General features: G+C 36.1%; 1 protein-coding gene across 3 annotated transcripts in view; it reads right to left on the bottom strand.

Moving 5' to 3' along the window:
* Window positions 1–1,199: 1,199 nt before the first annotated feature.
* The window catches only part of JPH1 (junctophilin 1), a 105,426-nt gene continuing 79,338 nt past the window's right edge, over window positions 1,200–27,287 (bottom strand). Inside the window, exons 4-6 of one of the 3 annotated variants that reach the window (XM_044665829.1) lie at window positions 16,758–17,401; window positions 3,863–3,958; window positions 1,200–3,373 (exon numbers count right to left, since the gene is read on the bottom strand). In XM_044665829.1, coding sequence (XP_044521764.1) covers window positions 3,878–3,958; window positions 16,758–17,401 — 725 coding nt within the window. In that variant the 3' untranslated portion in view covers window positions 1,200–3,373; window positions 3,863–3,877. Of the gene's footprint in view, window positions 3,374–3,627; window positions 3,645–3,862; window positions 3,959–16,757; window positions 17,402–27,287 lie in introns of those variants that run through there. The other 2 variants (XM_044665828.1, XM_044665830.1) reach the window with 2 other exon arrangements.

Below are 27,287 nucleotides of genomic sequence, written 5' to 3'. Positions count from 1 at the left end.
AGTTAGTCAGACTGGTTGGTTCTGTTCCCTGAACCCATCCAGTACTTTTTTCTCTGTCCCTTGGCTTCCAGGCCTATTACCCAGGTGTGTTCTCATTCATGATTCACCTGTTAAATTCTAAAATGATGTAATTGGACAACATGGCTCAGTAATCCTGGTTGTCCAACTTGCTTCGCCCCACCAGAAATCACTTACTAAGAATAAGATGTGAAGAATCTTCCAGATTCCCCAAAGTTATGCCTGCTTAGATATTCCAGCATCTGGCTGAGTGAGGGTTAAATCAGAACCTGGAATAAGGCTATTTTCCTCATCCTTTGGTCTCAGCCTTCCATAGGTCTTTATGTTGTCCTCAGTTTCCTCAAGTCCCCTTCCCTATCCCCCTCAATGGTATCATGTTTATATGCAGTTTGCCCTTTTGTAGTATAGATCTTTTCTTCCTTCTATGAAAATTTATACCATTTCTTTGTTTTTTTTATTAGTCTGCTAAAGACCTAAAGAAAATCAGCTAATTCACTTAGTTGTGATAGCCCAAACCTTTGAAGAGGAACCTTTAATCCTTTCACCCAAAGTAGTAATTAATGTGGAAATTGTAGGTAGCCATTGTGGAAAAGAAAATGGAGGAGCTATTTGGTGGCAGAGGGACTTTGGGTGCCCAGTGTGCACTCTTAAACCACGGGTTACTCTTAAACCAGCAGTATTCTGGATTCAAAAGGAAGCTTAAAACTCAAGTAGACTCAGTAACCCGAGAGTTAATTGGGCTTCCAAAGGTGTCTAAATTGCCACTTATCAGCTTAGGCACTGGGAGACTATGGTAACATACTAATTTATTCTGGGCATTAAGAAAAGGAGCAAAATAGCCGAATCAACTTTAATTAACTGAAAGGTTATTATGTAGGAAGAAGTTTATACTAACTTACGGAGTTCTTTAAATGTAAAAGTAAATTCCTTTGATAAGGTGGTATAATCCAATTTTTGAAGGTGTTAGATGAAATTTTATATTTAACATCTAAAAGTGATTTTGTGTTTTGCGTTTGCTTTTTAAGGGGGAAGGTGGAAGAAATGAGGAAATAAATAATATGATGGGAAACTTTGGATATTGACCTGCTTTGATCCATTTTAACGTCTACTGTGAGATGTCCATTGGGAAGATCAACAGCAAAAAAGTACACACTGTACAGATTAATTTAAACACAAAGAAAATCCATCTACAACTTTATTAATAACCAACTTTTTTATTAGAGTAAATACAGTTGTGAAAACTGTACATTATACATTTTGGGGTCAAGGACTATAAATAAAGGAACTCATAGGTAAAGAGTTCTTTCACAGCAAGAAACTTTAAATAAACAAAGTGACATATTAAGTACATTGGCAGACTTCATGTGCTGTCCAAAATGTAGTGTACAGTATAACAACCCATTATAAATAGCCTTTCATGTAAAATACAGCTTGTGCACATTTTAGAAAAATACCGACAATTTCTGTTTGAGCTTTGTTTTTAAAAAAGCTTAGAAATCATACATATATTTATAAATGGAACCACCATGCTTACTTTATAAACATTTTCTGAAGTTATCCATTACTCATAATTTTCAAAGCATAGGTACTTTAAATAAACATTTAATACGAATTAAATATTTCAGTTAAAAAATCATTTTCCCAGTAAGGAGACATGGAGTGGGACAGGAAGGAGCAATGACCTCTAATACCAAGGTTTATATAGAGACAAACATTACTTGTTTTTCATTTAAAAATGTTGCTTCCTAAATATCAAAGTAAAAGTATGATTTTTTAAAAAAATAAATACACATGTTGCAATTTTCATTTGCTCTTTCTGCTTTCTTCTTGATTCCATACTGGTCACACACAGGATTCTCAACATACTTCTGCAAAAAACACCACGGGGTTACTACCCTGCAGTTAGCTGGCTCAGGAGACAAAGCATTAAGTCCTCACCTATGTTACTGTAAAGGGCTGCCCTGAAAAGACAGTGTACAAGTTGGAAATAATTCTTGTCATATCATGCACAAAATGAAGAGGGTTTGCAAAAAGTTTCCCAAACTGCCAAGGATGAAATATTTGAAAAAAAGGCAAAGGAGTCTCTTTCTTCCTCCAAATTATTTTCTAAAGAACAAAAATGTTTCCTTTGAGGACAAGCATCCTACCATACATAGTTTCTGTAAGTCAATATGCATGCTTTTAAGTAATAAAGGATATAGTAATTACAGTTTAACAGCACAAAATAAATGTAGCTCATATAATAATAAAGACTGCAAAAAAACAAATACCCCAAATGAAAATTTCTACGGCTTTTAAACTTGAAACAAAATTATATATGGTCTTTAAAAAAACAACAAAAAAAGGCATAAACTTGATAAGCACTGATTTTAAAAACAAATTTATATGCTCTACCTGAATGTATTCAACACAAAATTAGTCTTTCCCCCATGAATAATAGTTTTATTAGCATCTTAGCTTCACTTTCATTGGAACTGGCCTCTGACAAGATTATTCACTTATAGGGGATGTCAGTGATGAAACTGAATCCTCTGAACACTTATTACTACTATTAACAGGAAGGCATTAAAAAACAAACCCAACAACAAATCCTCAAACCATGCAAAGCCTTGATTCTATTTCTCAGAATCCTTTTGCAGTCTAGCTCTCCACTTAAGGATATCCCCACAAAGAGCCTCCATGTTCCATAAGAAATTCAGTGTGGTGCTGACATAAGCATGTAAAACCTAGGGACTGCTCAGGAAGGCATCCACAGTGCCTCCAGACTCTGCTCAATCAACATGAAGGAGAAACAGAGTTTTACCAGCTTAGGAAAATGAATGTTATGAAGAGCTCTACCTTCCTATCAAAATACACGTTATGCTAGATTTCTCTTTTGCATTTACCTTGAGATGCAACAAGTAAGTACATTTTCACTAACCAGGACTTCACACCATGAAATATCGTGGCTATACATCAAATTTAAATCAACAGCAAAATGAACAGTCATGCACAAGCAAAAGAAAATGGAGTCTCCCAGAACACCACAGGAGAAATTAAAAGCAGCAAATAATGGCATAAGACTGGTGAGTGATGCTGCTAAACTATTTCTTCTAATGAGAAAGGAGTGAATGTTGGAGTCACTTCCACAGCAACAGTATCCTCTGACCGCATTCCTCTGGCAGTCGTTTCCCCAGCTCCCTACTAAAAACGTCAGATGGTAAAACAGTAAGGCAGCTGTTAGCTTCCATCAACAAAAAGTGCAGCTCCATACATTTCCAGTTTAGTCACACTCTGCTAGGACAGATGGAGTAGCCAATGCACTTCACCGGTTGGGGGCTGCAGCAGCAGATTTTGTGTTTTGTTTTGGCTTTTGCTTTTTAAATAAAAAAAAAAGGATTAAGTTTTGTTCTCCAACACTGCTTGCTTCAGCCTTCAGAGGACCCCAAAGCCACAAACCATCCCCAAGGGAACTGAACAGGTCCTCTGGCTGAATTTTCCAAGTCTCAGATATCTCTCTTGCGATCCCATCCTAATTCCAAGCCTCCTTCCCTGTGTCTGAGCATGACTGGTGTGTTGCCATTTAAAAGGCTGATGACACTACTGCAGAGAACTGTGGGCTAATTCCACTAGTTGTCATGACTTCACTGAAGGGTCAAAACAGTGATATCAGTAAGTAACTACATTGAATCACATTCAGGCATAGCCAAAATTAAAGGACATTACAGAGATATTAAAAAAACAAAAACAAAAACGAAACAAAAAAAAAAAAAAACAAAACAAAAAATTGTGATTATAAATTTGAATAAGGGAAATTGAAACTATTATGTCTTGTGAGTTTATATGAAAATGATACTAGTCTTACCTTTCCTAATTCCAATCAAGTTAGAAAGTGAACAAAAAGAATGGCTAACCCAATATTCAACAGCATGACCAGGACAATCATGACTGAATTAGGACCCTGAAAATAAAACAAAATAAATATTACTTTTTTGATGAAAAAAAAAATCACCTAGAAAGTTAGCCCATTAAGAGAATTCCCAATTAACCCAATTCTGCATGTTAAAATGCAACAAGTTCCCAAAATTGAAAAAAAGGTTAAGTGTGATGAGTCTCAATTCGATTTATTCTAATGTCAAATTGTTCCATAAATGATAACACAACTTCATTTAGCTAGCTCATAAAATCTGAATAACCATCCTTTTAAAGACATTTGCCAACCCTGTGGATATCAGTGACTGGGAATTCTGTTAAGAAAAGATTTGCTTTCTCATGAATATAGTCAGGTTAAGTAAAATCTCCTATAGTAGAGTTTTAACACGAGTTCCATAAACTTGCTTTTAAAAAATATTTTGACAACTATTTTAAAATTACCAGTCTTCTTTGTAATCCTACAGATTTTGTTTTATGCATTTAAAAATATTATTCTGAGAGGTTGTACAGGCTTCAGCAGACTGCCAAATGGGCCCAAGGGTTAAGAACCCTTATTCTATACCAAAGGTTTTAAACAGTAAGAATTGAGAGAAAGCTAAAATGGAATTCTGTGCCTCTTACCTTTTCCTGGTAATCTTTTTGGATACCCCTCTCTTTTCAAAGTAAAAAGTTAAAAAAAAAATATCATTTTTACATTAATTTCCTCAAGTCCATAACCCCAGGCCAATTTGACAGGGGATAAGTTTAAAAATACATGACAGTAATAGTAGGTCAGATTTAAATTAATCACATTCAGATTAACTTCAGAGATGCTCTTCATTTCATATACTCACATACAAAATGAACTCTAAAGTCCAGTCTCATCATGCTCCATGATGACTTTCAAGGCAGGATCCCATTTTAGCATACACCCTTACCAGGTACTATTCTCACCTAATAAGGCGATTTATATGGCTGGCCCTAATTACTTTGTTGATTAGATTTTTGTTGTTATTGTTACAATTGTGTTAGACTGTTCATGGCCCCATTTGGGGTTTTCTTGGTAAAGATGCTAGAATGATTTGCCATTTCCTTCTTCAGTGCATGTGTAAGATGAAGAAACTGAGGCAAATGGGGTTAAAGGACTAGCTCAGGGCCACATAGCTAGTAAGTCTCTGAAACCAGATTTGAGAGATGAGTCTTCTTGTCTCCAGGCCCAGCTCTCTATTCACTGTGCCATCTGGCTACCCTGCTAATTTTGATGACAAAAGTTTATTTAATAAAAAGTCTTACATAATCAATCTCCTCACTGGCCCCTGTCCAGTTAGGAATCAGTCTTTTGTATTGGTTATGTTTTTATTCCCATTCTTATTTGCCCTCCATACCCTGGTCTTGGAAGACCAGATGGAATGCTTATTCTCCACTGTTATTTCCAGGTTCTCCCACAATTACTCAGCAATTGTGAATGCAATTCATGGCATCATTTTCTACCCTATTCAAATCATGGTGTATGTTGTCTTATGGCCCCCCAAGTTATTTCTCCCTTCTTTCTTAAAGGGGTTATCACTTGGGTCACTATCTTCCTCTCACTGTAACTTCTCTTATATTAAGAGGACTTTTAACCTCCTAATTCCTCATCTTCAGACTCCAAAATCTAGTTCTTAACTCTGTCATACACAGGGATGGTCATATCCTGGATTCATTATTACACAAGCGTTCCACTTCCTTAAAAACTCTGACATTCCTTTATTTGACCATAATCTCCTATCTTTCCACCACTCCCAGCTACCTCTTCTTTGAGTTCATCATGAATGTCACAATCCTTTTACTCCTCAGTATTTTCTAAAGTTGTTGCTACCCCTGCTCTGATTTTACTTTCCTTCCTTCCCAATCTTGATGCTGTAGTTAAGCAATTCAATTCCACACAGTATCATCAATTTGAATCCCTTGCCCCCTTGCCCTTAACAAACTCAAGCCTTGGATTATTCCTACCATGCTCCTCCTTTGAAACTAACTCATGGGTTGAACAGAGTTGGAGGAAATTTAAAAAAAAAAAAACCATACCGACTGGGTATACTCTAAATTCATTTCTCCCTGTCTCACTTCTTAAAGAAGCATCCTAAATCTTCTCTTTCCTTAAGCTTCCTATACCTACTCCACTTCTCCTATGGCCTCAGTTGAAGAATTTACCTCTTACTTGAGAAAACTGAGACCATTCAACATGAGCTCCCCTCTTCTACAGTTCTCTGCAATTCAGTAGAGACAAACTCAAACAGAAATGGATCCTTGGGGGGTGTGTAGTGACTTAGAAAAACAAATTAGCATCATCTATGTTCTGTTATATTTTTTTATTTTGTTAAACATTTTCCAGTTAAATTTAAATCTGATTCATTCTGTAGCTGTTAGTTTGACACCTCTCCCTATATTTCAAAATCCCTTGCTTCATCTCTTCTTTTTTCCTCCTTTCCCTAGTCTCTGATAATAAAATAGCCCTCTCTTTGCCAAGGCAAAACCCTGTACCTATATGTTGATCTCATCTTCTCATGTTTTCTTCAGCAAGATTGTATCCCTTTTTCATCTTTAATTTCTATAGTGAATCTTCCCCCACTGCCTTCAACTGGGCTCAAGCCTGCCCCATCCTTAGAAAAATAAAAACACTTCCTTAGGGGCAGCTGGGTAGCTCAGTGGATTGAGAGCCGGGCCTAGAGATGGGAGGTCCTAGGTTCAAATCTGGCCTCAGACACTTGCCAGCTGTGTGACCCTGGGCAAGTCACTTGACCCCCATTGCCCACCCTTACCACTCTTCCACCAATGAGCCAATACACAGACGTTTATGGGTTAAAAACAAAAACAAAAACAAAAAACCACTTCCTTAGGCCCTGTTCTCCATGAATTTTATCCAGTATCTCACCTCCCTTTCTTAGCAGAACTCGAGGAAAAGCTGTCTATGCCTGTTGCCTCCTCTTTCTTTCTTCTTCCTCAACTCTTTGCAATCTTACTTTGCACCCTCAACTGAAACTACTCTCTCCAAAATTACTGATGATTTCTTAATTAACAGATCACACACTCTTTTTTCAGTCCTTACCCCATCCAACCTTTCTGTTGGCAATCTTGACCATCCTGTCCTCCTGGATACTCCCTCAACTCTCAGTACCTGTGACACTACTTTCTCAAGATTCTCCTCATAACTGACTACTCCCTCTTAGTTCTCCATTGTTAGCTCATTATTGATATCACACCCTCTAACACTCTGAGTGTTCGCCAGAACTGTGTACTGGGTCCTCTTCTATTATATGGTCATCTAATCAATTCTTATGGGTTCAATTATCAACTCTATCCAGATGACCCTCACATCTAAATATCCAGTCCCACAGTCTCCCTTGAGATCTAGTTCCATGTAAGTAATAGTCAATTTATTTCAAGATATTTCAAACTGGAAATACAAAAGACATCTCAAACACAAAGAGAACTTGGCATGACTCTTGAGCTCATCATTTCTGTGTTATTCTCAGAATAACTTCTTGCTGTCTCACCCCACACATTCAATCACTGTTGTCAAACCTTGCTGTTTTTAGGACTGCAACTCCTCTTTCATATGACCCTTTTTCTCTACTCACCCAGACACCATTTTGTTTCAAGACTTCATCACTTTTCACCTGGAAAACTTTAAATGTTTCTCTTTTGTGTCCCTACTTAAGTCTCTTGCCACTACAATTCATTTTCCCTTTGGCAACCAAAGTGATTCTCCTTAAATGACTCCCATACTCTAAACAATCATAGTGGCTCCCTATTGATCCTAGGATAAACTACAAACTTCCCCATTTTGCTTTTAATGCTTTTCTCCACCTGACCCCCACCTATCTTTCTAGCCTTGTTATACATTGATTCCCCTCTCATACTCTACAACCTAGCCGAACTAGCCTTCTCTTTGATCCTCTCACATGACACTCCATCTTTCAACTCTTGTGTCTTTATATTGGTTCTTCTTCAGCCCAGAAATACCATCTCTTCTTACCTATCATAGAATCATTCTCTTTCTTTGAGACACAGCTCAAGCATCATTATCTACACACATCTAATTTGTCCCACCTTCCCCAGTTGGCATTGGCCTCCTTCCTAATAAATAATAAATAAATGCTTGTATTGAAGTATTTTGTATTTATTCTTCATATATTTGTTTATCCTTAAAAATGGAATCTTCTTGCGATTAGAGATTATTTCATTCTTTGTATTTCTATTTCTAGGGTCTACCATCATGCCTGCTCTGTAATAGGTGTTCAATAAATGTCTGTGATTGAATGGTTAATAATAATAATAATAATAATAATAATAATAATAATAATAATAATAATAATACCTTCTTGATCAATGATACACATAAAACCCAGTGGAACTGCTGGTAGGCTATTGGGGGGAGGGAGGTGTTGGGAGAGGAGAGGGAAAGAACACGAGCCATGTAACCATGGGCAAATACCTTTAATTAATTAATTAATTAAGTGAGCATCTATCTATCTATCTACCTATCTATCTATCTATACACACACATACACATACCTTCATATTTAGAGAGCTTTAAACTTAAATTTTAAAAATATGTCTTTCACCTTTACATTGTTATTTCCCAATTTTCTCTCAAAGTGAACCCTCCCTTGGAATAAAGAGAAAAAAAATTAAGCAAAATCATGTGATGCAGAAACCTTGTCTGACCACACGTATGGCATTTTGGAAAACATTTACTTTGCCTTTGGGAGAGAGGAGGGAGACTTCATGATCTCTTTTTGGAGATCTTCACTGTTTTTTCCATTTCTCAGTCTTCAAATTCCTTTTCATTTACAGTATTGGCATCATTGTGTATATTATTCTCTTGGTCCTGCTAATGACTCTTCTCTATCAGTCCATATGATTTTTTTTTACACTTTTTAAAAGGATATTTCACACCCTCATTTCAATTTGATCCTCACAACAGGGTAGAAGTGATCTTCCTTATTTTACAGATGAGGAAACTAGTTGTTGTAGAACTGTATTTGAATGGAATGTAATTTACACTAACTAAACAACAGATTTTATTGGGAAAATTTTCTACCACCCTCCTAGGAAGTGTTGATAGAGAGAAATTCTCTCAGGATAAGAAGAACAGACAATTAAGAGATAAAAAATGGGCCTGGAAAAATCAAGAAGAAATGAAAATGGGGCAGGCCCCGAGCTGGCATCTAGTAGCAAGAACAATGGTACTTATGGATGATAATACTGTAGGGATAAATCTTAATTTACATAAAATTAGACTGCAACAAAGCAATTCTAGAATGCTGCCAAGTTCTTTAAAATCAGCACTTTATCCACATAATGTAGTCTCCTTAGGACCATGGGAAAAATAAGATGTGTTGATAATAACTAATTAACTCTTCTCACATAGAATTTCAAAAGTAGTTTCCAACTAGTACAAAAAGAGCCTGGCTTATATTAATGTTAATTATATGTTCCATATTATTAATAAATGAACAAATGAAATCTTCAGGTGATCTTAGTTTGGACTCTGCCATCATTCACCATGGAGACTAATTAGATGCTGTATTTCAATTTACTCCAATTAGCAGTCTGTCAATGAATGTGTTATGTTGCAAAGCATTTCAATCCTTTCAGGACACTGGAATTTATCTATTACTTCTAAAGTGAAATAAATGACATGTCAAAGAGAGATACCTACCAAATAGGAATCTGTTCATAATGGGCAAAACATTCCACATCCCACACAACCATGGTGGCACTAAGAACCGTGCCAGGGTTTGGTGAATATTCCCTATAAGAAGAAGAACTGACATTTCTGGAGCCCTTTAAGGCTTGCAAAGCCTTGGATTCTCATGACTGCCTTGTGAAGTACTTACTGATACTCCTACTTTATAAGATGAACAAATAAGTATGATCAAACAACTAGTAAGTGGAAGAGCATGATTTCAACCCAGGTTCCTCCTTAGTCAAGTCCAGCAGGTTTCCCACTATATCATATTGTCTTTATGGCTTCTCCCTCAGAAACTCAAATCCTTCATCTTTCTTTTAACACATCCTATGGAATTACCCACAAATTTGTCAAAACAAAAAAACAAAAACAAAAACAAAAACCTTTTCTTTTGTATTTTTCCTTTTTTAGTCTCTATAACATAAATTATGCTTCCTAGTAGTGTGAAACCTCATGGTTTACAGGGGAAGAGTGAGGAAATTAGAGATAAGAGATCTGGATTCTGATGATATAATGTTGGACAAGTCTTTTGAACCCCACTGAGCCAGGATGGCTATGTAGTACAGTGGATAGAGTGCCAGGCCTGGAGATGGGAAGACCTGGATTCAAATCAGATGTCAGATACTTCTAACTGTGTGAGCACTGACAGGTCACTTAACCCTGATTGCCTAGTCCTTGCCATTCTTCTGTCTTAGAATTGATACTAAGACAGAAGGTGGAGTTAATAAATAGGACAACTCATTGAACCACAGCTTCTTTCATATGCAAAATGGGAATAATAATCACTTGTGTTGATTGCATCACAGGGTTGTCCCAAGTTCCAATGATAGGGATATATAATAGGCTATCAACAAATTCTAAAGTCCTAGAAATGTGAAGTTTGGGATATATTATCATGGCATTCTACTGTTTCAATTTCTAGATTTTTTAAGTCCACAAAAAATATTATAAATCTTTCCTTAAGTTATAAAATATAGCACTAGTTAAGCTACTCTTTGGAATATTTTCTATAACTCTTTTAAAAAATTGTGTTGTTAAGCCTAAGTAGAAGCAACATGAAGAAAAAAGGATATTTTGTCTCTTTTAACTCTAGATCAGTATTTTATAGACAGGTGCCAGTGGGTGACCCTTTCATTCTTCAAATATCTGTGTTATGTGCAGGGAAAGGCAAAGTCCCAGAAATATGACTGTCGTGCCCAGTAGGAGCTTAACTTAGCAAAATGAAAAATCAGTCTCTGCTTTTCAAGACTGATCAGGGCAGGTGCAATAAGAGAAGCAGCAGCAGCATGAAGGGTCTGTCTTGATTAGAACCAACATAATATCTTACATAACAAAATGTGGGCCAGTCAAAATATGGAATTAAAATTTAACTTTAAGGAAGCATAGTTTATTCATGAGTATCCAATTAGGAAGAATTTTCTTTTGGAAGGAAAGTATCTGGTGTAATGAATAAAGAAAAGTAAATCAAAGATAACCAAAAATATACCTGGAGAAAACAAATATACAAATTCCTCTTTGCTATTCTAGTGTTAGAGAGACTGTTTATTACCCTTTGAGTAAAAAGGAATTATTTTGAACCAAACAAAATGTATAAAACAGTCCCTCCTTTATTACCTGAAATCTCTCTAAAAATAATTATTAACAGATTATTCCAGGTTCAAGCCTGATTTGATTTGGGGATTATGTAGGGCTTACTTCAATTCAAAAGAAACTATGTATGACCTGAGGAAGAATTCTATTTAGGTAATTCTCAAAAGTGTTCTGGAAGAAGATCAGAGTAATGGCTGGAAGAAACCAGGAAAAATCAGGGGTAATTTTCAAAGATAATTGGTTAGGATCCTTTACTGGAAAACCTCTCAAGTTACTCTGAGCCAGTATCTTTAAATCTGTTTCTACTGGCCCATACCAGTCATTGTGTTGCAAAATCTGCTGAGTTTGTATATCATTTGGAAATGCACACTTATGGAATAAAGTTACAAATGAGTGGTCACACATTCATATAATACACAATTGTCATGGGTAATTCCCAATCTCCTCGCTCCCCCAACACATACAGCCCCCCCCCCCTTGATGCTAACAACTAACTTGTCTCCCAGATTTTCTGTGTCTGAGATATGAGAATTACCTAGTAGATTTAGGCAGCACTCAGGATGACTCTCCAGATGATCAAGTGGTACTACAGAACTAAGATATTCTTTGGGATTTATCTGTAGAACTAGTCCAATTACTGATAATTACTGCAAAGTTTCTCTTGGGTCTGGTTTAAGTCTATCTTGTGTCCTGAAGTAGTATTTTCAGTAGGTCCACCAAAAACACTAACTTTCTGGTTTAAAAGTTTGATTTTTATTCTGACCATTTTCCTAACGTCTGGAGAGAGACATATTACTGAACTTGTGAATTCAAAATTTTTCTGTAGAGATAATTGTAGCAAAGTTTTATAGGATTTTTCCTTTTTAAATGTATGGGAAGCATTGCTTTGTGCTATGCAATCCTAAGACCTCTCTCTAAGTATGGTAGATAATTTCCATATTTCAGACACAAAATATCTGGGAGTCATGTTGATTGCTAACACAATTTATTAGAGGGAATGTATGTATTGGTATTAAAATACACCAATTAGTGGATACTGGTAATGAATGATTTGGGAGCACACAAAAAAATAGTTACTGAGGATCTGAATAGCAGCTCTTATTTTCAAAGATGACAACATATAGTACTTACAACAAAATCTTTATAGATAAAATATAACTCATCAAGGATTATTGGAGCAACTAGGTGATTGAGTGGACAGAGTACCACACATAGGGTCAGGAGGACCTAGGTTCAAATATGATCTTAGACACTTCCTATCTGTGTGACCCTGGGCAAATCACTTTACCCCAATTGCCTAGCCCTTACTGCTCTTCTGTCTTGGAATCAATAATTAGTATCAATTCTAAAACAGAAGGTAAGGGTTATTTAAAAAAAAAAAAAGATTATTGCCAATTGCTATTGGAATCAGGAAGCCTAAAGAAGAATACTGTAACCAAGGGTTTGGCACGAGGAAACCAAAACTCGATCCTGAAATCTGCTCATTGAGTAATACAATGAATTAGAGCATGGAATGTGTTACAGTACATAGGGAATATCTTTCAAAGTCAACCAATCTTTTCTTCAGCTAAGATGGGTGTGCCCCCATCTTCTACAATTATAATAGCCATTTTATAGAAAGGATACTATGGTCAGCAAGATTATAAATTACTCTAAACTCACACCAAATTTATGGTAACAACAGAATTAGAACTTTTGTCTCCTGACTTAAAGGCTACTAATAATCAATATTACATAGTTTTAAAGTTTAAAAAGCACTGTCAGTCAATCAATAAACATTTATTACATGTCTATGTGTCAGGCAAGGAACACATATTTTCCCATTTAAGCCTTACACTAACTCTGTGAGGTAGGTCCCATATATTGGCTAAAAGCTCAACCACAGATGGACTGAGGCTCTAAGAGGTTGAAGGACTTCTCAAAGCTTAAAAGTTACAGATGAGATCTGAACCTATCTTCCTGACTCCAAGTCAAGTACTCTACCTACCACATTATGTTGACTAAAAAACACAGCCCATGCTTAGAATCATAATATCTATCAAAAAATTTTAGAGGTGAAGTGTCCTTAGAGGCAATTTTATTCTCACCTCCTATTTAATAACATGAATCCCCTCTATAAAACTCTCAATAAAATTCATCCATCTAATTGATTGTAGCCAGTGATAGGAATTTACCATTTCAAAGGACATCCCATTTCATTTTAAGACAACTATTGTGTTGAAATTTAACTTCTTGCAACTTTGATCTCAGTTCTTCTATTAAATTACACAGCTGAAATAAAATGCCACTCTCAAAGAAGTTTAAGGAACAGGAACAACTTTCTCTCATAGGTATACAAAGAAAAAATACCTACATACCACTAGTTCTAGTATTTTCATATGTATATTATTCATCCCTCATGAATCTTTGAAGATTAGCCAACATATGGATACAAATGCTGGAGAATAAAATTAAATTTATTTACATTAAAATTAAACTTAACACATTCAATGGCATTGCATACATACCACATTTTAGGGAGTGGTATAGTTTATCTGGTTAATTTATTTTTGTCAATTTATAAAACACCTATTTAGAGAAAACAAACCAGATTTATAACAATGGGAATATGCCATGAATATTTGTTATCCCCCTAGAAAAAAGAAGACCCAATGGGGATCAGACTTCAAATATATTTTAATTTCAACTAATGAATGTCAACTATTTTATCATCCCATCAAAGGCCATAGTTAGCCTGCCCATCTTTTCAATTGGACTCTTCCAAATTTGAATACAAAAATGTCATTTTGAAATTGTTAGTCTCTTTCTTAAGTTAAGTCAGAAATTTAGTTATTCCACCCACAAGGCTTTTGGGCCGCTTTGTAATTGCTGGGCAGATTTCTATCAATCACTAACTACAGCAACTGATTCCATAAGCTCTACAGAGTCTGGGAATACACTTTTTCTTCCTAGTCACTGTGTACCTGATACTGCTAAAAAAAAAGAGAAGACAGGCTCCACAAGCCATAGAGGATGATCAGTCACATATAGATACAGACTTGGAATTTGCCAGCAACACAGTCAGGCATAGGTAATAACAGATCTTGTGTTGACTAATATTAAATTAGGAGCAGGATAATAAAATAGAAACAACAGGTAGCAAAATCATCCACTAGAAAACTTGGGTGTCTAAAAATATTCTAGTACAATATTCTCCTTGCATGGACAAAGTTTTAGTCATTGCTTAGGAAACTGCTCCTGAGGAAAGGTGTTCTGGCTGAAAAGTGAAATTCTAAAGAAGTATATGTGAAGGCAACATCATATACAGGATAACGGAAGGGCCATGTAAAATGTCTTCAGAGTTATAGGCCTGGCTCTAAAGATCACATAATATTTAGAAAATCTACTCTCTTATATTTTTCAGGGGGTAGGGGGGTGGGGGAATAGAGAAAGGGCAGTTGGAGATTTGGACTTGTGATTCCACTGACAGGGGGAATTCTTGATGGGTTGATGTAGACCTGGAGTCCATCTATAATTTATAGACTTTTAAGGCTGGAGGAAGAACTTGAACCCAGATCTTCCTGACTATCCCTCTAGCTAATAGACTATGATACTGTTTTCATTTTAGAGGTGAGGAATCTGAAGACTAAAGAGGTCCTATATGTGCATATTTATGTAAGGATGCTGATTAGCTCTGGCAACAAAGGAGTATCTAGGAGCATTGTCCTAGACCCAATTTTTATATCCTTGCAATCTGGATTCTATCCTTGACATTCCTCTGAAAAGTGTTCTCTTTGGATGGCTCAGGAGATTGAGAGCCAGGCCTGGAGATGGGAGCTCCAGGGTTCAAATCTGATCAAGACATTTCCTAGCTATGTGACCTTGAGCAAGTCTCTAAACCCCCGTTGCCCAGCCCTTTCTGCTTTTCTGCCTTAGAACTAATACATACTCTAAGATGAAAGGTAAGGGGTCTCCCTCCAGAGTAATGGCCTTTTTAATGCCAAATCTATGACTTTCTTTCTGTTCTATCTTTGATTAATCTAACGCATTTGACACTGTTATCACTCTCCTTCTCGATGCCTTCTCCCCTAATTGATTTCATGATACAGTTTTCCTATATATCTTTTCCTACCATTCTAACTAGTCCTTTGCTGACTCCTGATCGTTTTCTACATGGAGGTGTAGAGGTGGGAGGAGGTTCTGTCATGGGGTCTGTTTTCTTTCTAGCTGAGCCCATTAACTTCTAGTTGTTTAAATTATCACATTTATACATATGATTTCTAAATCTTTACCTTCCCTGGCAAGGTTTCCCCAGAGATCAAAATCTGTCTTTACAACTGCCTGCTGGATATTTCTACTACATGAATTGATGGCACTGAAAACTCAATATGCCCTGAACTTAACTCCTTATTTTTTCTCTAAAACTTTCCCGTCCTTCAACTTCTATATTTCTGTTGATATCATCTCCAAGTCATGAATCCCAATAACCTCACAGTTACCTTTAATTCTTCCTTCTCTCATTTGGTCTCCAGGTCCAAGAAATCACCAAATTCCATTGATCCTCTCTTTCCCCTGTACCTCTCACAATTACTATTTCTTCATGCTACCACTGAAATGATCCTAGTTCAGGCCTTCATCTCTTTTCTACTGTATCACTGTACATAACATGATTAATCACATCAGTTCCCTAGTTAAAAATCCTTCAGTGGCTCCTCATGCCTAGAGAATAAAATATAAACTGATCCTTGAACATATAGCTATCTAAAACCGACTTTCAACCTATCTTTTCAATACTGCCTTTTTTCATGTACTTAACTTTCCAAGAAAACCAGCCAAGTCTCAGAGACTATTTCCATCTTGCTTCCTCTCACTTTTTTGACACTGTCTTTTTGAATGGATCCCTTATCAACCCCATGTCTGCCTGAAGTGTTTTTTTTTTTTTTTTTTTTTTAAGGTTAAACCTAGACAACACTTCCTTCTTGGAACTTTCCCTGGGGACCTCATGGAAAAGTCATTGTTTCCCCTTCAAATTTCTCAAAGCACATTGCTATTTTGTACTTAACAGACTCTCTAGAATCAAAGTCTTTAGTGCACATGCCTTTTATTCCTTACAAATTTTAAGTCTCTTGAAAACAGCTTCTGTACCATCTCTATCTTTTTCTCTTTCAAGTCTATATAGGACAGTGTTTTTGAACAGCAGGTATTAATAGCAGTCATTAAACAATAGCTACAACTGCTTCTTAGCACTTAAAACACTGCTTCCAGTACTGGAAAACAATGTGGTAAAAAATGTGGGTAGGCAACCATTAGTTTTCCAAATTATCTCAATTTGACTGGAAAAAGAATATTGGAAGATTTCTGAGTTGAAAGTCCTTGGTTTCAAAAAAATATGCTAAACTTTAGAAACAATTCCGTGCACATTTATACTCTGGTTTAAGTAATTCAATAATCTCTTGGCTAATAATCATTTCACATTGCTAGTGGAAAGGAAAATCCCCTAAGAGCATGTATTAGGACAGAGGAAGAGGTTTCCTATAAAACTCACCGAATTATCTTCTTTTCCTAAAGAAGAATATGAATCATTTGCTGGATTCTTTGGTGTGGCAAGTTCAGACTTCTTCACTTTTGGCTCAGGTTTGCTTTCTTTGGCAGCTAGTTTTGTCGTGGATTTAGGGGGACTTGATTTCTGATGTGGTTGCTTGGGTACCAGTGCCAAAGAAGACTGGTTCACACTTTTATCTTCCTCCTTGTCTTCTGATGGTTGCAATGGTGCATTCAGTTTCACATAATAGCCATGATACTGTGAATGCAACTCCCCATTACCAGGGTGGAAGGAGGTATTTTGTTGGCCAGAGTATTTGGACTGAGGCAATACTGTTACCTCCTCCTTTGGGGGTACCTTTGAAAGTAGGGGCTTGTTGACAACTGCTGTTACATGCTCATCTGTGATACTCTTGTTTTCTTGATTGAGTCTTGCCCCTGAGCTAGGGTTTTGCTTTTTCACTGGGGAGGAAGGCTGAGGAGAGTGGCTTGATTTTGGACTTGGCTCAGGAGATCTGGGGGGAGTTGTGCCTTTCCTATAAAAATGAGGAGATTCCTTTGGTGAAGGTGGCTTTTCTGGAACTTTTTCTTCTGGATTTTCTTTAGTTTCTATGCCTTCCTGAAATCTCTGTTTGATATAATCAGGACCTGTAAGAGATGACAATGGAAAAATGTGACTAAAATAGGATGTGATGCCTTATTAATTCTGCTGACAGTTTCTGCTGGATTAAATTCACTTATTCTACTTTTAGATGTGAAGCAGAGCTATGTTTAGAAAAGCTGCACATTTTAATCTGAAGGTGACTATATATTTGGTATCATGGTATAGTAGGTTAAGTTGACTTTGGAGTTAGAAGACCTGGGGTCAAGTCCAGTTTCTTCTACCTCTGTAGTTTGTATGAAAGGAAAGAAGGAAGGAAAGGGGAGAGAGAGAGAGAGAGAGAGAGAGAGAGAGAGAAGGAAGCAAGTATTTACTAAGCATCTACTATGTGTCAAATACTGTGCTTTGGGCTTTTCAAATATTATCTCATTTCATTCTGTGAGGCACTATTATCTCAGTTATAGTTGAGGAACCAAAGGCTATCAGTGGTAAAATGACTTGCCCAAGGTCATATAGGTAATAAGTGATCTGTAAAAGGAGGAAGATTAGACTCAGTGACCTCTAATGTTCCTTCCAGCTCTTAATCTATAGCATTTTGACAACTATATTTTCCCTTTTCACTCATATATAATTTTCTCTCAGGAACTTCCCCTTCTCAAATTTCACTTCCCTTTGGACATATTCCCTTTGTACACCACAATCTTGATTCTTTTATTAAAGCTCAATCTAGTAAGAATAGTCAAACATTTGAGAAGGAAAGTGATGATTTCTCTTCTTGGGCACCAGAAGTTGACTGTTCCCTTCCAATTACTTTCTAAGTTACTTTTGTCTCCTCCAGTGGTATGCCCACTGGCATCACCCACTTTCCAAATATGTGCACTAACGATTCTGCACAGAGGCTTAACAGAGATTATTTCTATTCCATGGAATCATATGCTTGCCATATGTTATCCTAGAGGTACTCAGAGGAATGTGACTCTGGAGCTGGGCAAATTTGCAATCCCCTGTCATATAACTCCTAACGGCCTTATATATTATAGGATAATATTCTATCTCAGAGATTAGATATCTTTAAAATCTATCAAAAAACTTTTCACTGGATTTGTTGATTTGGTATCACTAGGCTATCCCACTCCCAATTCTTTTGATATGAGGACCAGATGGCTTAACAATTTTCATAACATGCTAGGAACTTATTTTGCCATTTAAAATATATTACAAACTGGAATTATTGTCAAAACTTGATGAGCAATGGTTAAAAAAAAAAAGCCTGGTATTTGTGTCTCAGATCCTTCTGCAAGGAATAGGTATAAATATTCATGAGATAAGAGTGGGGGCACATCAATATGGAAATTTAACAAGGCAGTAGAAATCATAGAAGACATCAAGCATTTCTTTTTCTAAATTATTCCCACAGAAATGTATCATATGAAAATGATTCAAACAACAGAATAAACATTTAACCTACCAATAGAGATTGTGTTCCCCGGTGGGTAGGAGTTGAAGGTTGCATCAATAAAAAATATTAAGAGTATAATATTCTCCCATAAACATCCTTTTAATAAAACACAATTCATGGGCAAATCTCATTCTTTATTCTTTATAGAGAAGCATATTATCATCCTAGTTCAAGTGGCCAATTAATTAGTAAGCACCTATATTTTCACACTTATTAAACTTTTACTTTGTTCAAGGCAGAGTGGGAAGCACTGGGTAGACAAGTGAAAAATAGTCCCTGACCTCAAGGAATTCTTTCTACATATTATATATAGAAATAAGGTTTATGAAGAGATCTATGATATATTATCTCATTTGAGCCTTATAACAACCCTGAAGTAGATGCTATAAAATTATTTCTTTAATGCAAATGAAGAAACTGAGGCTAAAATAAGCTAAGTGGCTTGCCCAACAGATAGAAAAAGATAGTATGGGGCATAATCAGGAATTAATATCTAGACCTTCGTTTCAAATCCATCCAGCTATCAACTAGGCCACTTTACCTTTTAGATTTATTTTGACAAAACACAATATGGAGGGGCAGCTGGGTAGCTCAGTGGATTGAGAGTCAGGCCTAGAGACGGGAGGTCCTAGGTTCAAATCTGGCCTCAGACACTTCCCAGCTGTGTGACCCTGGGCAAGTCACTTGACCTCCATTGCCCACCCTTACCACTCTTCCACCAAGGAGCCAATACACAGAAGTTAAGGGTTACAAAAAATTAAAAAAAAAAAATAAACAAAAACAAACCCAACACAATATGGAAATGCCTTTTTCTCTTACAACCGCCAGCTTCCCACCAGTGGCCCATATCATTGGCTTTTTTAAAAGCATCTATCTAATTGTGGTATTATAAATTATATATAAAGTGGATTTATCAAATCATGTTCCGAGTCTTTAAGGACACTGTATATGGATATGTGTAAAGAACAGGAATTACACTGTGCAACAAAGTGGCCAGCATATAAGGTACTACTATGTGAAAACAGTCACTGACTACATAGGCAAGAAAGTCTTGATACAACTTGGTTTGTCTTAGGTTAAATTAAGTAAAAACTGTCTTAATATTTTAAAATCACCTCTCTTCTTCCCTCCAAAGAAACAGTACATAAAAAAGTCACACTTGAATTTAGCAACTAGATTTTTGACCATCTGAATCATCCTGAAAAGAGAACTATTAAGTAATGAAAAACTGCCTCTGAGTATTGAGGGGAAAGTCTGTCATGAAATCCAGGCGCTTTATTTTGTGAGAGACGTATGAAGACTTGTGTAGAAAATTAATGGCTCTTCTTTAATTCGCTTTGCTATTTAAGGGAAGTACAGATGAGAAATGGTGATCGAAGATGCTTGAAGCACACCTAGTGATTACAGAAAGTGAGAGAAAGTGCAATTTGGAAACCAGAAAACCTCATCTAGAAAAACACAGCAGACTGAAGGAATAAACTGCCCCACATACTTGATAACCTCTGTTTGTATGTGTCAAAAGATAGGGGCCAATTATGCCAAAGGGAGAAGAAAGATTTAACTATGTCTTAGAAACTCAAAGGGGAGGAAGGAGACTGAAATCTTGAGGGTTTATTTAAGAGTATCAGGAAATTACCCTGGGGCTGGTGCTAGGTCAATTGAATGAACAGAGACAAGCCTGGGAATAATGGAAGAGTGAGTATAGATTTTGACAAAATGATAATGTTTGTGGTGGTGACAGTTTAAGCAGTGATCTGGGGAATGTGCAAAGAAGTTGTTTATTCTGTGAGTACCCAGGGGACTATTTGTTATTTTGCAATAAAACATGCATTCATAATAAAAAACAAATTAAAGTTAAATATATAGGGGGAGAGGGAAGTGAATCAGTTTGTGACTGTAGAGAGTATCTCTGAGGGTGAGAGTAAATGAGCTTGTGTATACCGGAGCAAGTGCAGAGCTGGGGGTTAATAAAATCATACATTCAGTGGTGGAAGAGCCTTCAGAGATTATCTAGTCAAATATCCTCAGTTTACAGACAAGGAAACTCATCTATAGAGATAGTGTCTTGGCCAGCATTACACAGGGAATAAATAGCAGAGAGAATACTTAAATTCAGGCTGTGCATTAAGACCTGATCTGGTACAATCTGTGGCAGGGTGGGGAAGGGGAAGGAACAGGATTGCTGACCCAGAGGATAACCTAAGACTCAGGGTGACCACAGCAGTGGGTAACACCAATATGGCACTATAACAACCTGTAATTAGTACCAGCTAAGGAGCATGGTGGACAGAGTACTGGACCTGAAGTCAGGAATACCGGGGCTTAAATACTCCTCAGACACTTAGTAGCTATATGAACCTAGGTTTACCCATCTATAAAATAGGAATGATAATAACAGATAGTATTTATGTAGTGCTTTAAGATTTACAAAGCACTTTAAAATACTATCTCATTTTATTCTTGAAAAACAGATTCTATAATAATGACTGCATCTACCTATACCTAAAGTGCTATATAAGTGCTAGTCATTACATTTTTACAACAGTATGAGCATATACAATTGTAATAAAATAATTGATGCTCAAAATGATTACTGAATCACAAATGAAATCTTTATTGTATTATTTACTAAGGCATTAAAGAAGTGTAGAAACCTTTCCATAAAGATAATTAAAAATTTTCAGTGTTAAATAGTAATTATTATTTATATGGCACTTTAAAATTACAAAGTGCTTTTATATACATACATACATACATACATATATGCATATATATATATAATTTCACTTAGGTCTTTCAACAAGGCTATGAGGGAGGTATTACAGGTATTATCTTCATTTCATAGATGAGGAAACTGAGGCACAAAGGCCCATGGTCATGTAGCACTAAACTCAGTCAGTATTTTAGCCTGAAACTTCTTGATATTAAGACCAACACTCAGTCAACTATATCATGCTCTTTTTCAAAAAAAAAAAACAAAAAAAAACAAAAAAAAAAAAAAACAAAAAAAAAAAAAACACTTAAAAAGTACTTTCATTATGTGAGAAAAGTGCTCACTCAGAAAACCTCATTTTTCAGTGAAATATTAAAACAGTATTTGAACATCAGAACATTAAACACTAATTCCTTTTAAAATGGATTTTTATCCAGCTTGGGAACTATTTGGCAGTCATTGGTGATATTAGTTTTAAGGGATAGCAACAAAACAGATTATGAAAGCAGAAGTGGAAAGATATTTTAGATTCAGTTTGTTTTTGTTTTTTTAACTAGGACTGCATATTTTGACAACCAAGTAATAGACTTGCTGCTACTTAGTAACTTTTAGCAAGTCAGGGGCAACTGGTCCTATACTACTAATCTGTCTACTCAAAATTCCATTTTGATATCTGATAGGTTTAAAAGTGATATTAGAAATTAGGGACAATTCTCTCTCTCTTTCAAACAAGGGGCAATTTTAAGGTGAAATGCTTCAAGCATTTTCCTGTTTCAAACTGAATGACAAGAGGTTTTTTCAGGTTCATTACAAATCTATGTCACTGTACTGACTTGACTGTCCATAAGCTCTTACATTAACCCATTTTAATACTTGAACTATTAGGACAATCCTATTATGCCAAAAATATTTGCATGTCCCAAGACAAAAGCTGAATAAAAAAACAAAAATTTGCATGTTCATTTCTGAAGGACAATTACTCTTAAATCTTTTATGCCCCACAATTTTTATAACCTGTTGAACTAGAATCAAAGCAATTAAAGAATATTCTACTACCAGTTTTCAAGTTTCCTGTTGTATATTAAAGCATGCATAAACATGATGAATAAGACAGTACCAAACAGGTGAATTGGAAAAAAAAAAAACAAAACCTTTTTAACAGAGAATAGCAACAATGTGGTACCACCAACTTTAATTTGATGGGTCATTTTTTATTATGACATAGCCTTTAAATGTGATCTGGCTGGCTAATTGGGTTTTCATACTTTAAGCTACATGATTAAAGGACTACTAATGTCATTAAATGCTTTTATATACATACATACATACACATACACACAAGAGGTATCATTCTGTTTCTTGGAACTCTTCCTGTTTCTTCTGCATTTCAAAGATCACATCTATTACTTACTCAGTGTGGCAGACTATGGCTAAATTTTGATGGTGATAGCACTGAGTTAATGATATTAAAGAGAAGTTCAGATTCAGAATCTTTCCAGAGATGGAAAGAAATAACTTCTGATAATGGCAATAGTCATTATTTTCATCTTTACTTTTGAAAGACATAGTAGTGTCGATGAATCTGAGGTGCTTTACTCAGTGCTCCAAGTTAAAGAAAGACTTACTTGGCTCTTGCCTCACCTAAAATTTTATCTTCTGGCAAAACAGGTTCATCAGAAGTCCTAGAGCACAGCTGGCTTGACAATACTGATGAGCTAGTTGAAGCTGCTAACCCTATAGATCTGAAAGGCAGGATGGATGACAACTCCTAAAAGTGCTAATTGTTGCAGGCATATGTTATGTCAAAAGACCTTAAAGAATAAAAGCCAAGTAGTGTAGTATAGACATGAGTACTTGAAAGTAACAGCAACAACAAGGTTTTCTTATGAGACTACTGTGATATCCTAAAAAGACATGGCTCAAGATGGGACAAATTTATATATACACACAGTATGTAAAGGAACTCCAGTCTTCTATATGACTTAGTGGACATAATGATGTGATAATATTTTTTGTTTTTACAAAGAACTTAGGCCCTGCAAAGTTAGTGAGTAAAAGTACCTTATTGAGGATACCCTAAAGCTGGAGTAGACTAAATACACAAAAGCAAGCTTTTGGGGGAATCTTATGTAAACTAGCATTAAGAAGGATTAATTCTTCTAATTTGACTTTTTTTTAAAAATCCTTATCTTCTGTCTTAGAATTTTTACTGTGTATTGGTTCCAAGGCAGAAGGGTGGTAAGGGCTAGGCAATGGGGGTCAAGTGACTTGCCCAGGGTCCTCACAGCTAGGAAGTGTCTGAGGCCAGATTTGAACTCAGGACCTCCTCCTGTCTCTAGGCCTGGCTTTTAATCCACCGGGTTGATGCCAAGAATGCTTTTATAAAATACCTGATAGGGGATGTGACCTTTCAACATATAATAGCTAATTATTTTGTTGGCGAATGGTAATAGCAGGTCAAGACACTTTCTCAATATTGTAATAGATCTAATTTGACTGGTTATGACTTTAGAACTTTTCCAGGTTCTAGTTCCAAAAAAATGTTTTTACCTTCCCCTCCCCTCCCCCAAGAACTTTTATTCATGAAAAGCCCAAAAGTACTAAGAACTATTAGCATGGTTGGAGATGGGAGTAATATAGGCAAATTTGAACAGTCAAAGAGTTTTGGAAGGAAAGTCAAGAAATGGTTTGGCATAGGGAGATGACAGCATTGTTCCAGAAGGCATCTAAGGGAGATGATGTGTAATAGTTTAGAAGTGGAAAGGATTCAACTAAAATTGGGGGGATGAAGGGGAGGAAATAAATATGTTTTCTTGGCTAGCACAAAGACATTAAACTGGACCTATTAGAAATAAAAGGCCCTGAGACAGCTAGTGGATAGAAAGCTAGGCCTGGAGATCAGTCTTGAGTTCAAATCTCACTTTGGATCTCCCAGTTGTGTTCAAGCAAGTCACTTGACCACAACTGCCTAGCTCTTAAAGCTCTTCTGCCTTGGAACCAATATATAGTATTGATTCTAAGATGGAAAATAGAGGTTAAAAAAAAAAAGGCCCTCACATTAACAGTGGCATAAAGTTGAGAATTATAGGGTCTTGGAAGGACTTTAGAGGCCATCTCTCTGTTCCCTCATTTTGCAGATGAGGAAACTGAGAGCCAGAGCAGGGGAAGTGACTTGTGCAGGATCATGCTTGTCATGCAGATAGCAAATCTCAATGGCAAGTTTGACTCTAGACTCTCCGATTCCAGAGTTAGTGCACTTTCCACTGTACTATATTAGCAAAAGTTTTTCTTTGACAGCATACTTCATCCCTCTGTTTGAACACTGCTTACGAAAGGGGACCTGCTACATTTTTTTGGGAAATGACAGCTCATTCCTTTTTCCTTTTTTTAAATTAGCCTGTAATCATTAGGAAATTTAAAAAAAAAGAATCTGAATCTGCAAGTTCCTTCCAATGCCTTAAGAAGAAAGAGTCTAATCCCTCTTCCATGTGACAGTTTTTAATGTACTTGAGGACAGCTACTAGAGGATTTAAAATCTGGAAGGATTCTTAGCAGTCATTTAATCCAACTGATGGAAACATCCCTAGAACACATCCAAGAAATGGCCATTCACCCTCTCCTTGAAACCTCTTGAGAGAGAAAATCCGTAACTTTTTCAGGCAACCTATTCTATTTTTGGACAATTCTAATTGTCAGGAATTTATTTTTCTGCTGTCAAGCCTAAACAGAACCCCCTTTCAGCTTCTACCCATTGTTCCTGATTTTGACCTCTATGGCCAAACAGTACAAATCTTATCCTTCCTCTACAAAGTAATCCTTAAAGTAGTTGAAGAAAACTACCATGACTTGAGACTTTTCTTTAGGCTAAGGATTCTCAGTTCCCTGAAATGACCCATGTATGACATGAATTTATTTTTTAGCCCTTCACTATTTTGGTAGCCACCTGCTGGACACCTTCTAGCTTATTGATGAATAAATTCATAATGTTCACAAATGAACACAGTACTTCAAATGATGTCTGAAGGAAGAATTAGAGTGGCACCATCACCCCAATATTCCTTGGAAAGGATGCCCCTCTAAATGCAGCTTTTTTGGCTGCCACATTTCATCGATCATTCATACTGAGCTTGTAAATCCATTAAAATCCTCAGATCTTTTTAGGAGCAACTGCTTTTTAACCATGCCTCCCACATCTTGCACTTATTCTTTTTAACCTCCCAGTGTAATTTTGGATATTTAGTTCATCCTAATGAATTAATCTTATTAGATCTAGTCTAATGCTCAGACCTGTCAAGATCTTTTTGGATCCCTACTGTCTTTGTTAAGACCTGGGTAATAATAACTAGCATTTATGTAGGACTTTAAAGTTTGCAAAGCAATCTACAAATACTATATCATTTAATCCTTATATTTTGCAGTTAAAGAAACTGAGCTAGAAAAAGGCTAAGTGACTTATTCATGTCAGTAATAATTTATATATCAGGATTCCCCTTAACTATTAGATTAGTAATCATGCAAAAAAAAAAGTAAAAAGAATTAAGTTTAGCATGACTGAATTCTTAATGAAGCATGCTGATTAATTGAAATAAGACACTTCTAGAGCTCCTCCAACTACCTTTTCAATGATTCTTAATACATTTTTCTGAGGAACAGAAACCAAGCTTATGGGTTTAGAATCTGAGGCCTTCTTCTCCCCTTACCCCTTTTAAAAATGAGATATTTGCTTTTCTCTGATTTTGCAGCAACTCTTCCATTTTTCTATAATTTTTCAAATATCACTGACAATGGCTCAGTCACATTTCCTCCATGACAAGAGATTAGCCTACACTTGGAATAGTTACACAGATAACACAGCTGTGGCAGAAATACAAGCAATGCACACTTCATGCAAGTCACTGCATGACTTTCCCTTCACTCCTTAATGAGTGGTATTTTTATTCTTTTTAAAAACTACTTGTATTTATAATTCTTTTTAAAAACTACTTGTATTTATAACTCAATCATAAACATCTAGTTAAAACTTTTATACAAGTCCACTAAGCATCTTTTCCTTAGTCTACACAATTCTGACCTTTTTCATAGCCTTGCATCAACCTCTCAGTCTTTTCACCAATTTTTCCCACCCACAAAACCACTATCAATTTACCACACTCTCTTGTTTTTTTCTACTTGTCCTTTCTTATCTTATTCTTCTGACTACTTTCTGTTTGTTCTTCTTGACTCTATCTCTTCAGGTTCTACTCCCTAATCAAGTTTTATCTTCCTTAAATCTCTTATATTCCCCTTAATTGTTCTCTTTTTTCTTTCAACAAGAAAGGAGAATTTGGACTAGTATCTGGAACTTCAAAGTATCTCCTTCAAATTTTTTCAAATTTTCCTCAATATTTTCCAAACTTCCACTTCCCAAATTCAAACTCTGATATACTTCTATAGTCCAAAGTTATCTAAGTCTCTTCCATGATTTCCATCTACTTTTTATTTGGCTCCAGTCCTTCACTCCTCTAACACAGAAGCCAGAATGGAACGTCTGATATTTTCCATTTCATTTAAAGTATAATACTTTCTTTGGATCATAGTTCAAATCCTAGTCCTGCCCTTTATTAACTTGGGACACTTTGAGTTAGTCACTTTAACATTACTGGGCCTTGGTTTCCTTATCTATAAAATAAGTGGGGTTGGACAATATGAACCCCGAGTTCATTTCCTACTCTAGGTCTATGATTTCTGGATGTACATTGCTTAACTCTACTGACAATTGGCT

Source organism: Gracilinanus agilis, chromosome 1 (assembly GCF_016433145.1).
Source record: "Gracilinanus agilis isolate LMUSP501 chromosome 1, AgileGrace, whole genome shotgun sequence".
NCBI lineage: Eukaryota > Metazoa > Chordata > Mammalia > Didelphimorphia > Didelphidae > Gracilinanus > Gracilinanus agilis.
This window is presented reverse-complemented; position numbering and strand designations above follow the sequence as displayed.